The sequence below is a fragment of the Danio rerio genome, chromosome 7 (genome assembly GCF_049306965.1).
Source record: "Danio rerio strain Tuebingen ecotype United States chromosome 7, GRCz12tu, whole genome shotgun sequence".
Lineage (NCBI taxonomy): Eukaryota > Metazoa > Chordata > Actinopteri > Cypriniformes > Danionidae > Danio > Danio rerio.
Window position 1 is genome coordinate 75,218,213 of NC_133182.1, and position 13,166 is coordinate 75,231,378.

At 39.6% G+C, this 13,166-nt stretch overlaps 1 protein-coding gene across 1 annotated transcript in view; it reads left to right on the plus strand.

Annotated features, from left to right (window-relative positions):
- The window catches only part of frem1a (Fras1 related extracellular matrix 1a), a 69,797-nt gene that overhangs the window by 31,143 nt on the left and 25,488 nt on the right, over positions 1-13,166 (plus strand). The window contains 9 exon segments of the mRNA NM_001190308.2: positions 1,242-1,438; positions 1,551-1,641; positions 2,348-2,515; positions 6,329-6,537; positions 8,057-8,150; positions 8,230-8,482; positions 9,673-9,861; positions 10,591-10,776; positions 11,260-11,456. Of these exon segments, the coding sequence (NP_001177237.2) occupies positions 1,242-1,438; positions 1,551-1,641; positions 2,348-2,515; positions 6,329-6,537; positions 8,057-8,150; positions 8,230-8,482; positions 9,673-9,861; positions 10,591-10,776; positions 11,260-11,456 (1,584 nt within the window).

A 13,166-nucleotide genomic window follows, 5' to 3' on the forward strand; every position in this document is an offset into this window, starting at 1 on the left:
GAAGTGTCTTGAAAAATATCTAATCAAATATTATTTACTGTCATCATGGAAAAGATAAAATAAATCAGTTATTAGAAATAAGATATTAAAACTATTATGCTTAGAAATGTGCTGAAACAATCTTCCCAGAACAGAAATTGGGGAAAAAAATAAACAGGGGCGCTAATAATTCAGGGGGGCTAATAATTCTGACTTCAACTGTATACAGTATGTATATTTATATGCATTTATGTATGTATTATATCATCTTTGCATAAAATTATCAAACCGAATGACCACTTTCATTCATTCATCCGCTTTTCCGGAGCCGGGTCGCGGGGGCAGCAGCCTTAGGAGAGAACCCCAGACTTTCTTCTGCCCAGACACTTACGCCAGGTCCTCCGCTCTAAGGGAGCCGCTCCTACTCACACTATGCCATCCATACCATGCCCAGGCCCGTTTCCTGGATCGTTTGAGAAGTGTAAGTGCGCTGAATCGGGCTCAAGCACGGTTCACTTGGCCGGCTCTGGCCCGGTTGGAAGAGGTGCACCTGAGCCCGGTACACTTGGGCTTTGGCGCGGTACGCTTGTGTGTGAGAGCAAAACGCACCAAAGCCCGAAACTGAAAGCGAGACGTGACTTTTAAGGGACTGTTTCATATGGATTTATTAATAATTCTTACTGTTCAATGAACGCAAACTGCCGTAGTTTATTAAAGACGCAAACTCCTCATTTCCCGACAGCTGCGCGCCTTCAGCAGACCTCCTCATTCCTGCAGCACGAGAGCTTTATGACTGTTTATGAGCGCCAAAACTGTTGGATCTGTTCAGCAAAATATTTGACTGCATGTCACCGCATCCCTAAGGACTGTTTGGCAAAATATTTGACTGCATGTCACTGCATATCAAACGACTGAAACGATATAACTAGAGAAATCTCCACTGTGCTGCTGAGTGATTGAGAGAGCGCTTCTCACTGAACAGCGCAGCAGCGATGACGTAAGCGTGCCGAGGCCTGGTTGTGGTGTGAGTGCGGGCCGTCGGGGGAGACGGGAGGGGGGACAAGTGTGCTTTAGCCCGGTTCGAGGCAACTGTATCTAGTGTGAGTACGGCCTAAGTTTACCCATCTATGCTGAATTCTGCTACTGAGAAACCCAGAAATGTGAAAAGGGTCCATAGTAGGGGTATTCTAGCAGTCAATCAGATGTAAACTAGACTTTTTAAACTTTCTTTAATAATTAGATTATTACTATGTATTTTTCAGGTCATTGTGATTCAGATCCAGCCAGTGCCTGATCAGCCTCCACAAGAAGCTCCGGGTGTATCGAGACACTTAGTCATCAATGAGACTGATGTTGTCTATTTGACCAAGCAACAACTGCACTTTGTAGATTTGGAGTCCCCAGATAGTGAGCTTACATACACCGTCACCACCCCACCTTTCTACACCACCACCTATGGGTATAAAATCAATCACTTTGCATGAAAACACACGTTTTCCCAACAGGACAATTTAAAAAGTCCCCTGCAGAATTTGACTTGACGTGTTTGACTTGATTGTTTTAATTTGCAGAGGGTCTGATGCAGGAAGGTTGTTTCTGGTCGACAGCATCCCCAAATTTAGCAAAGACTCAAGCGCACCGATGCTGAGGCTTTTCACTCAGGTAAACACTCTGAGTTTGGGTTTAAATGTGCAGTTTGGACACCTAGTGGTTGAACTAGGTAATGCAGTCCAAATTCAAAAACTATTGGAGAGGGTACCACTCAATGCACAAGAAGGTTGCCAGATTGACAACCCACACAGTAGCGAGCTGCTCAGCTAATGTTTACATTTGTGATAATTATATTAGTTGCTAATTTAAAACCAGCTCATGTGGATTTCCATAACTTTCATTATCTGCGTCTCATTTCGGAGGCAGCTACTGAAAGTCACAAGGCTGAATACAATGAGGCAGCCTTCAAGACTGAAATGAAATATGTTTTGTTTTCCACCATAAATATAATTGAATATAACTGTAGCATTGTTTTTCAGATAAACAATTATGTTCACATGGCATGTTTCTGAAGTATCTGCAAACATAGCATTGTAACGTTATGCTTTAGAACAGGGGTCACCAATCTCGGTCCTGGAGGGCCGGTGTCCCTGCAGGTTTTAGCTCCAACTTGCCTCAACAGACCTGCCTGGGTGTTTCAAGTATACCTTGTAAAACCTTAATTAGCTTGTTCAGGTGTTTTTGATTAGGGTTGGAGCTAAAATCTGCAGGACACCGGCCCTCCAGGAACAAGTTTGGTGACCCCTGCTTTAGAAGAATCAAAACGTTCACCAGAAGCAACTGACGCTGTACACTATCCTCTTGGATGTGTCTGTAGCACGCAGTCAACTACATGAAAGTAGCTTACATGCCCCCCATCCCGGACATCGGACCGTACCCTCAGCACATCCAGTTTGTCCTGTCAGTGACCAACCAGCAAGGCAGCACGACCACCGGGATCTGCTTTAACGTAACTGTTCTGCCAGTGGATAACCAGGCACCAGAGGTACAAGAACCCTTAATTACAAGAGTTAAAAAGTACTCACCCACACTTTGGTCCAATTCCCTGAGACCTTTGTTCATCCTCAAAACACAAGTTAAGATATTTTAGATGAAATTCGAGAGCTCTCTTATCCTCCATATAGACAGAAATGCTCCGGAGATGCTTAAAGTCCTAAAAAGGAACCAAAACATTCAGTGTGACTTCAGCGGTTGAACAATAATTATATGAAGCTCCAAGAACACTTTTGTGCACCCTCCAAAAGAAAAAAACTATAAATAAACTTTGTTCGTCAGTCACATTTTTTTTTTCGTCAAGTGGTCAATGTGTTTAATGCGGGCTGCATGACATTCCTATTAGGGCCTACTCACACTATCCCATCCGTACCGTGCCCAGGCCCGTTTCCCGGATCGTTTGAGTGCGCTGAATCGGGCTCAAGCACAGTTCACTTGGCCGGCCCTGGCTCGGTTGGAAGAGGTGCGCCTGAGCGCGGTTCACTTGGGCTTTAGCGCGGTACGCTTGTGTGTGAGTGCAAAACGCGCCTAAACCCGAAACTGAAAGCGAGACGTGACTTTTAAGGGACTGTTTCATATGGATTTATTAATCATTCTTACTGTTCAGTGAACGCAAACTGCCGTAGTTTATTAAAGACGCAAACTCCTCACTTCACAACAGCTGCGCGCCTTCAGCAGACCTCCTCATTCCTGCAGCACGAGAGCTTTATGATTGTGTTTGAGCGCCAAAAGTGGCGGATCTGTTCGGCAAAATATCTGACAGCGTGTCCCCGCATCCCTAAGGACTGTTTGACGAAATATTTGATGGCATATCAAACGACTGAAACGATATAACTAGAGAAATCACCACTGTGCTGCTGAGTGAGAGAGCGCTTCTCACTGAACAGTGCAGCATCGATGACGTAAGCGTGCCAAAGCCCGTTTGTGGTGTGAATGCGGGCCGTCAGGGGAGACGGGAGGGGGGACAAGCGTGCTTTGGCCCGGTTCGAGGCAACTGTACCTAGTGTGAGTACGGCCTCAGTGTGACTTCAGCGGTTAAACAATCATTATATGAAGCTCCAAAAACACTTTTGTGCACCCTTCAAAAAAAAAAACTACAAATAAACATTGTTCGTCAGTCACATTTTTTTTTTCGTCAAGTGGTCAATGTGTTTAATGCGGGCTGCATGACATTCCTATTAGAGTCAGCAGTGTGATACAAACATCATGGGCTCCAGGCACGTGCACACATAGGGCTCAACCTGTGCAGTGCACATGCCCTTTTTAGTCTTGGATAGAAAGTGCCCTTCCAAAATGATCAAAAGTGCCCCCGCGACGCGACACACCCTCCGTCCCGCCCTTCAGTAGGCGCACGACAACACTGATCTTGAGTACGCACGCTCAACCCCCCTCCCCCGCTTTACAGTACGCGCGCGACAACACAGCTGATCAGAACGCGCGCGACAACACCACTCTTCAGTACGCGCGCGACAACAACAAACCCTGTTTGTTTTTTATTTACCTTTCAGGAGTAGTGATAATGGCAAATTGCAGATCTGTTTTTTTGCTAGTAAAGAATGCAGTTTATTTAATCACAAAATCTGCCATGTAAATAGTGAATGCGCCATTGCGCGACTACAACTACTCTCAAAGGGAATGGGAGATGAGTCTCTGATTGGTTGAATGCACCCAAAACACATCAGTAGCCCCTTTCACACAGTGATACCGGTAAATATCTGGAAAATTTCCGGAACAACTTTACCGGTATATTCAAAAAAGCGCTGTTCACACAGGCGAGGACGTTACGGAAATTTTCCGGAAAAGAGCATTCACACATCCATTCCAAAATACCGGTAAATTCTGACATCATTCACCACAAATGAGCTTTAAACGGCTGCGCTTGTATTTGTAAACATTTGACTAAATTACAAACTCTGTGGATGATCAATATTGTGAACAACTTTCGCAGGATCACTTTCGCATGTCGAGATGTTCATAATATGTGCGTGTGCAGGCGCTCACAGGCTGTTTCACAGGCACACGCAAAGCTTGAAGGTAAACAAACAACGGCTTATCATACGCATCTCATCGATGATTATTTACACAGTTGGCATTAAGATGAACATATAAACGTGATCTGACTAACTTCTAGCAGCTAAATGTGTCTGGAAAAATATTCAAAGGCTTTTATTCTCACAAACCGCGCGGACGTAAATGCGTCTGACTGTTGTGATTGGCTAAAACAGACGTCTCACGTCAGCACGTTCTAGACGTGCACGCGCTTATTACGGCAATCTTCCTTCTGCATTCACACAGCGCAGCATTCCGGCAAATTACCGGTAATGTTACAACTTCTCTTTCCGGAAAATAGCCAGAACGAATTTACCGATATTTTCAAAAAGGACCTGTTCACACATACAACCTTTCCAGAAAATTGTATGTGTGAAAGGGGCTAGTAACTCATTAAGAGAATAAGGAAACCCCATTTGAACATGCGCTGGTTGTGCAAACCGTTTTCCCAATCTTTAAAATAGCAAAAGTGGATTCAGACATGTCCTCTGCACAAGTGTCCCCTGCACTTTAGAGCAAGTGCTTAGATTGTTTAAATAGAGCCCTATAATGTCTGTAGTGAATGCGCAAATGACACTAATGAAGAAAGTCATACAGTTTTTGGCACCCAAAATCGTTCTTGGAGTTTCGTATGAGTACAATTCAACCAGTGGCGTAGCGCAAAATGCGGAGGCCCCCCTGCAGGGATCTCTGACGGGGCTCCCTGATGAAGGGGGGGGGAATACGTCATACGTCAATTTGCATATCACTGACGTCATCACGTTCTACTGTTTCTTTTTAACAGCCTATGGTTAATTTAAGGGGTATTTATAATTGCACTACACTTTCTACAAGCATGTTTATTTAACTAAATTTATTGCTGTTTGAATACAGTATATCATTATAGATGTGTAACGTTAGTGAATGTGCAGTAATCTCTCACATGTAATAAACTCAGACAAGTTCAGAAACTGTCAATAAAATATCTGTGATTGTGAACAAGAAAAGAATAAACAATCCAAATAAATTGTTAAAATAAAGTAGAAGTAGATCGGTTTGACTGTACAAGGGAAATACCTTAACACTGCCTGTGCTAAATCATTTGTCGTCGGTGCGCAGAGGGGTGATCTGCTCTCGGGCTGCAGGTGGGAGAGGCTGCTGTACGAGGACTGACTGGGCCGCCTGTCAGTTCTGTGAGGCGGGGGAGGGGCCGGCGGCATCACACGCAGCTCGTTGAGAAGAGTAGGGACGGTACAGTATGGACAAATGACAGTCTACAAAAATCTCCAATAACACACAAAAAAGTCGCTAGATTTGTCGCTAGGGGTGTCTGAAAAGTCGCTAAGTTGGCAACATTGGCGGCAAGCAATCAGAATGAAGTAGTCCACCGCTTAAGAGGTGTTCAGAGAACACAGACGTGTGAACTTTGGTTCCGACCACAGTTGTTCCCAACAGTTTATTGAAAATCGCGACGACGCGGGGCCCCCTAATCATGCGGGGCCCCCCCGCGGTGCGTGCCCTGCGGGCCCGTCCGCTACGCCACTGAATTCAACCACTGAGGTTACATGGAGCGCTTTGGTTTCTTTTCTTTGAACATCTCCGAACCATTGCTGTTTATGGAAGATGAGAGAGCTCCAGGATTTCATCTAAAATGTCTTTTAATAGTATAAATTTCCTTTTTTGGGTGAACTAACACTGTAAAACGGTAATCGAAGTAATATTTTTACTCTGTAGTAATACTTTACTTACATATAGATGTGTCTGCGGTGGTGTTCAGGTGCAAGTGAAGCTGCTGGTAGTGGATGAAGGAGGTGAGATCTGGGTGACTGAAGACCACATGCATCTCTCTGACCGGGACTCACTGCAGGACTCAATACACGTGGAGCTGAAGACTGCACCTCAACATGGCAGTGTTTATCTGGACGGCAAACTCATGGTTCCAGGCCAGACTTTCACTGTGAGGGATCTGAAAAGCCTAAAAGTGAGGTCAGATGTGGTTCCTTATCGTTTGATTGTGTTTTTCATTAACACTTAGTTCACCTAAAAATACATTGGATGGGTTAAAGCTACTGATTTAATATTTCTGAAATCAACATTTCTACATTTCCTTATGTAAATATTCATTCATTCATTCATTCATTTTCTTTTCGGCTTAGTCCCTTTAATATTCTTGGGTCGCCACAGCAGAATGAACCGCCAACTTATCCAGCATATGTTTTACGCAGCGGATGCCCTTCCAGCTGCAACCCATCTCTGGAAAACACCCATACACACTTATTTACACACATACACTGCAGACAATTTAGCTTACTCAATTCACCTGTACCACATGTGTTTGGACTGTGGGGAAAACCGGAGAACCTGGAGGAAACCCATGCGAACGCAGGGAGAACATGCAAACTCCACACAGAAACGCCAACTGACCCAGCTGAGGCTTGAACCAGCGACCTTCTTGCTGTGAGGCTATAGCAATACCAACTGCGCCTAATGTAAATATATTACATGAAAATTTTTTGATTAGTAATGTGCATTGCTAAGAGGTAAATATGATTTCAATATACTATAAACCAGACACCAATGGAAAGCTCATTATATATCTGTTATTTTTAAATTAAAATTATATATAAATCTCAATATAAAAAAAAATAGACACTTATGACTGGTTTTGTGGTCTCGGGTCAGGTTTGTTTGCAACAAAGAGGGAATATATGTGTTGTATTCTTCATCAAAATAATTGTTTATCTTAGATGTTATAACCTATATGAAAAACTTAATGTAATGTAAAACTTAATAATGTAATCATACATACTCGCACGTAAGATCGCATCTAAATTGTATTTTGCCTATATAGGTTTTTTGTTTTTACTCTAAATGTCCTGGTACCAAATGACTTGTATATTATGAATCACCAAAGACCACATATTGCTGAGGACATGAGGGTAAATAAATAAACAGCAATTATATTATATTATATTATATTATATTATATTATATTATATTATATTATATTATATTATATTATATTATATTATATTATATTATTTAATTTTATTTTTAATTTTATTTTAATTTTAATTTTAATTTAATTTAATTTAATTTAATTTAATTTAATTTAATTTAATTTAATTTTTTATATTTAATTTAAGTTTGTTTTATTTTATTTTATATTTTATTCTGTTCTCTTTTATTTGTTTTTTAATTTAAATTAATTTTGTTTAATTAATTTTTTTTTTTTAATTGAATTTTGTTCTATTTTATTTTATTTTATTTTTAATTTATTTAGTTTATTTTTTTAAATGTAATTTAAATTAATTTAATTTAAGTTAATTTTTAATTACATTTTTTATTTCATTTAATTCTCAATTTAAATATGTATTTATTATTTTCCATTATTATTGTTATTATAATTAATATTTTCACTGACTTTTTAAGCAGAATTAAACTTGCTTTGTGATCTATTTTTACTCAACGCTACCTTTATCTTTTGACTATTTTGTCTCGACAGATATCGTCACGACAGTTCTGAGACAGAACGTGATGAAATTAAATTCATTGCTACGGATGGCACAAATACAGCAGATTTCATATTGCGCATCAAGGTAAAGGAGATACATCTTACAATGACTGCATATAAATCTAAATAACATCCTTTACACTAAACACATGCATGTCTGTTAGGTGACGCTGGTCAACGACGAGGTGCCAGTTTTAGTGGCAGGACTGAAACCCATGTTGTGGTGTGCAGAGGGTCAAGAAGTGTTTATTACCATCGAGTACATCTGTGCCACAGATCCAGACAGCGATGATCGATCTCTCATGTATATGATCGCTCGACAGCCGTATCATGGAGTCGTTCAGAGAAACGGCATCATTGTAGACCGCTTCATTCAAGCAGATCTAAACGCTGGTTTCATTTCATACAGACACACAGGTTAGAATGGTCGCACTTTAATTTAATGAACAATTCATGCTACACTGTAAAAATACTGGGTTCCACACACACACACACACATATATATATATATATATATATATATATATATATATATATATATGTATGTGTGTGTGTGTGTGTGTGTGTGTGTGTGTGTGTGTGTGTGTGTGTGTGTGTTTGTTTAAATGTAAAAACTAAAAAGTTAACTTTCCTTCCTTCATGTTTTCCCAACAAAAATCAGTGTGGAAACTTACATTTTATATATATATATATATATATATATATATATATATATATATATATATATATATATATATATATATATATATATATATATATATATATATATATATATATACAGTGCATTCGGAAAGCTCTTCATGTTTTCCACATTGTTTTTATGTTACAGCCTCTGAATGTTGTTTCCTCAACATTCTACACACAATCCCCTATAATGACAATTTGAAAAATAGTTTTTTAAATTCTTAAAAATTCATTACAAATAAAAAAGCTGAAAAATCACATGTACATCAGTATTCACAGTTCAATACTGTGACCCAAAACACACCGCCAAAATATCAATGGAGTGGCTTCGCAACAACTCGGTGTATGTCCTTGAGTGGCCCAGCCAGAGCCCAGACCTAAATCCTATTGATCATCTCTGGAGAGATCTGAAAATGGCTGTACACCGTCACTTCCCATCCAACCTGATAGAGCTTGAGAGGTTCTGCAAAGAGGAATGGGCAAAAATTCCCAAAGACAGCTGTGCCAAGCTTGCAGCATCATATTCAGAAAGACTTGAGGCTGTTATTGCTGCTGGAGATGCATCAACAAAGTATTGAGCAAAGGCTGTGAATACTGATGTACATGTGATTTTTCAGCTTTTTTATTTTTAATAAATTTTCAACAATTTAAAAAACTTTTTTTTCACATTGTCATTGTGGGGGTTTTTGTGTAGAATTTTGAGGAAATAGATGAATTTAATAAGGCTGTAACAAAACAATGTGAAAAAAGTGTAGCGCTATATATATATATATATATATATATATATATATATATATATATATATATATATATATATATATATATATATATATATATATAAAAACAATTATTTTTCCACAAGGGTATATGTCAAGGGTATATGTCAACCACAATAACAATGTTATGTCGCTTATACACTCAAGGGCAAGAGATTGGGCTTCGTCCACGTCATGACGTCGTCACCTTTGTGATCTCTGATGGAGAAACGGAGCCAATTTCTCCATGCTGCAGTGAAAGAGACACATTATTCAACCCACAAAACTCTCTGCCTGTTTATGACCTTAATATCACCGTCTATCCTGTCAACAACCAGCCACCATCGATTGCTACAGGTAATGATTTTACCAAAACAATTATTTAGATATTTATAAGTTCTAATAATATGTTTGCATGTATGTTTATTTATTGGATTTTCTAATTGTTTTTAAGGTAAGTGGTTGCAAACAATTAATATGAGTGTGTGTGTGTGTGTGTGTGTGTGTGTGTGTGTGTGTGTGTGTGTGTGTGTGTGTGTGTGTGTGTGTGTGTGTGTGTGTGTGTGTGTGTGTGTGTGTGTGTGTGTGTGTGTGTGTGAGTAAGAGAGTGACCTTTACATGCTTTCCTTAATATGTCTGAGTAAATCAAAATAAGCAGCTCAGCTCTCATAAGTCACAATAGTAAGTGTGTATTCATGCACACACTATAATCTGCTGTTTTACTCCACAGAACTCCATATAAAAGCCAGTAACCTGTTTGCATAGACCTATCTAAAGGGTTAATGCTGCCAACCGATGATCAACAGTAAAAATGAGCAATTCAACCTCTTTTCAACTGGGAAAAACACCAACAATCAAAAATGCATGATAATTTGGTGCCATGGCTTTGCAATAAAAAAATGTGGTTATAATGGAAGTCAATGGGGCAAAAACAGGCACCAACATAATGAAAGGGTAGTCAATTTGAACATTACACAAGGGTTAAATAGGCTATAAAGCATAATTACTGTAAACACACTTCTGTTTTCTTTTTTAGTCCTATTTTTTTGTCCTCTTTGGATTCATAACCGTAGTTTTCTTCACCAGGTGAGGTGTTTATGGTGGATGAGGGTGGATCAGCCTCCATCACTGTGACCCATCTGACTGTTGTAGACCAGGACTCTGCGCCTGAGGATCTCCAGCTCATCCTGGTTTCTCCTCCACACTTTGGCTACATTGAAAACATCCTGCCCAGTCCAGGATTTGAAAAGAGCAACGTGGGAATCAGTATTGGTCAGTCGGTTTTGTTACCCTGCTAAAATCAACCCAGACTCATTGCTGATATGCCCCCAGATTTACATTTCTGGGGACAGCGAAATGCGAAACTGGACGTACATCTCTCACATGTCCTCTTCTTTCGTAAATTCACCAGAGGGCGCAATATAACCTTCAGCTGACCAGGCTAGCTTGTTGTCGACTGACTGACTGACTGACCCACCCCGTCCCTAAACCCAACCGATAGTGTTTTTAAATACACTCTAGTAAAAGTAAAGCCGTCACCTTGTGATTTCGCCATGTTTTCAGCCTGTTGTTTATTTATTTATTTATTTGTTCTTTGTTTTACCTGATTTCCGGAACCATTCTCTGCCATACTCAAACCCCGTTGTCGCGGTCAACTCCATTTCAGAATGCTGTATAATATATGTATACAGTTTTGTATATTGATATTGATGTATATTGAATCCTGATATCCTAATGATGCTGTTCCTCGTTCAGCCTCGTTCACCTACAGGGATGTGTTGGATGGACACATTAACTATGTCCAGTCCAGACACCAGAGGATGGAGCCCACCACTGACCAGCTCATGCTGCAGGTGTCTGATGGGAAACAGCAGTCATCTCCAGTCCCGCTTTACATCATCATCAGTCCAACTAATGACGAGATTCCAGACTTCCAGACTCAAAACATCACGGTGGGTCACAGGGACATTCGGTAACTCTCAGCTAACTGAGAATATTATTGCCTAAAGAGATGTGGTGGTGCAAAAAATAACCGGGTGGGCAAAAAAAAAAGAGTGGGATGAAAAATATTTTTTGTACGTTTTTGCATTCTTAAGTGTTTGCATTCCCCTGAGAAACGTTGCTTTCGCTTACCCTTTAAAGGTCCAGTCAAATTAAAATAACATTTTTTAGATGTTAGAATCAGTATGTTAGTCTGTGTAAAACAATGACAAAATATGCGTTTAGAAAATATAACACTGATATTAACATGTAGAGCTTGTGGTTTGTCACTTCCGCCTAAATGGATCAATGTTTTTTTTTTCACGTCACCTCATAATTCAGTTTCTCATCAAATCTTGAGCAATCAAATGCTCTCTAGTATCTGACATGCCCCGCCCCCTTCAAGATTCTTCTTATTTGCTTTTCAGTTGATGCGCTTGAGCTCAACCCCTCTCACTGGCAAACCTGTGATAAAACAAAACACTACTGGCCAGGGGAGAAGCTACTCTATGTCCCGCCCAACACAATCTCACGGCAATTCGTAACTTTTTGATTTAGTGGCTAATTCGTATGAATTCGTACGATGTAATTCATACAATTTAGTACGATTTGCTCACCACCCAATGACGGTTGGGGCTAGGGGTGGGGTTAGGTGCCACGCCTCCTTTTTAAAATCGTACATTTTCTTATGATTGAACTTGCACGAATTTCTACGAATAAGCCACTAAACTGACAAAACGTAAACGTTTCCTTGTGAGATCAGGCTGTCCCGCCCTCTCTTCGTTTTTTAGTTGAGATTACGTCAATCATCGAATAAAAAATTGCACATTTCAAAGCACTACAGGGGACCTTTAATAATATTCTCAAAATGTTATGCATTATAAATGCAATGTTTTCAGCATGTTTTCAACATTATGTTTCCAGATTATCTGCAGAACTGTGTAATGTAATGTGCTTAAGTTTTTGACGAATAAGGTTTTGAAGAAATACCTCCCCCCATCCCCCCCACCTCAAAAAAAAAATTTGTGTTGTTTTTTTGATCTGTTATAAAATGTTATTTCTAATGTAATTAATGTATCCAATGTGAATTAGCTAAATTTTGTTGGTACCCTTCCACTGAAGAAAGAAAAAAACTACCATGGTCACTGCAATGGTCACTGAAAAAACAAATGCAAGCATAAATAAAAAATGATAGACAATAAACTAACGTAGAGTTGCTGAGGTTTTCCCTGCGCATTTGCGGTTTTTAAGAAACTTCTTTGGTACGTCAATCTTGACAATGCTATTATTCAAAAAGGCAATGATTCGCACTCATCAAGAAATTGCTTTGTATTGTTTTTTTTTTTTTCGTCTTACATTCTTCGGGTGATTTACAGACGCAAACGTTTTGGCACAATGCCTTCCTCGGTGTGTCAGGAAGGCATTGTGCACACGGAGGAAGGCAATGTGCTGAAACGTTTGTGTCTTCAAATCACCCGAAGAATGTAAGAAGAAAAAATAAAAGCAATACGAAGCAATTACTTGATCAGTGCGAATCATTATCTTATTGAATAAAGACAATAAACTAACAAAATTTTCTTTCGAATTGTGGTTTAGCAAAAGCATTAAATAAAGGGAACAATAAATGAAACTGGCTTTGACAAAATCGAAGAGTACCAACACATTTTTCCACATAAGAAATT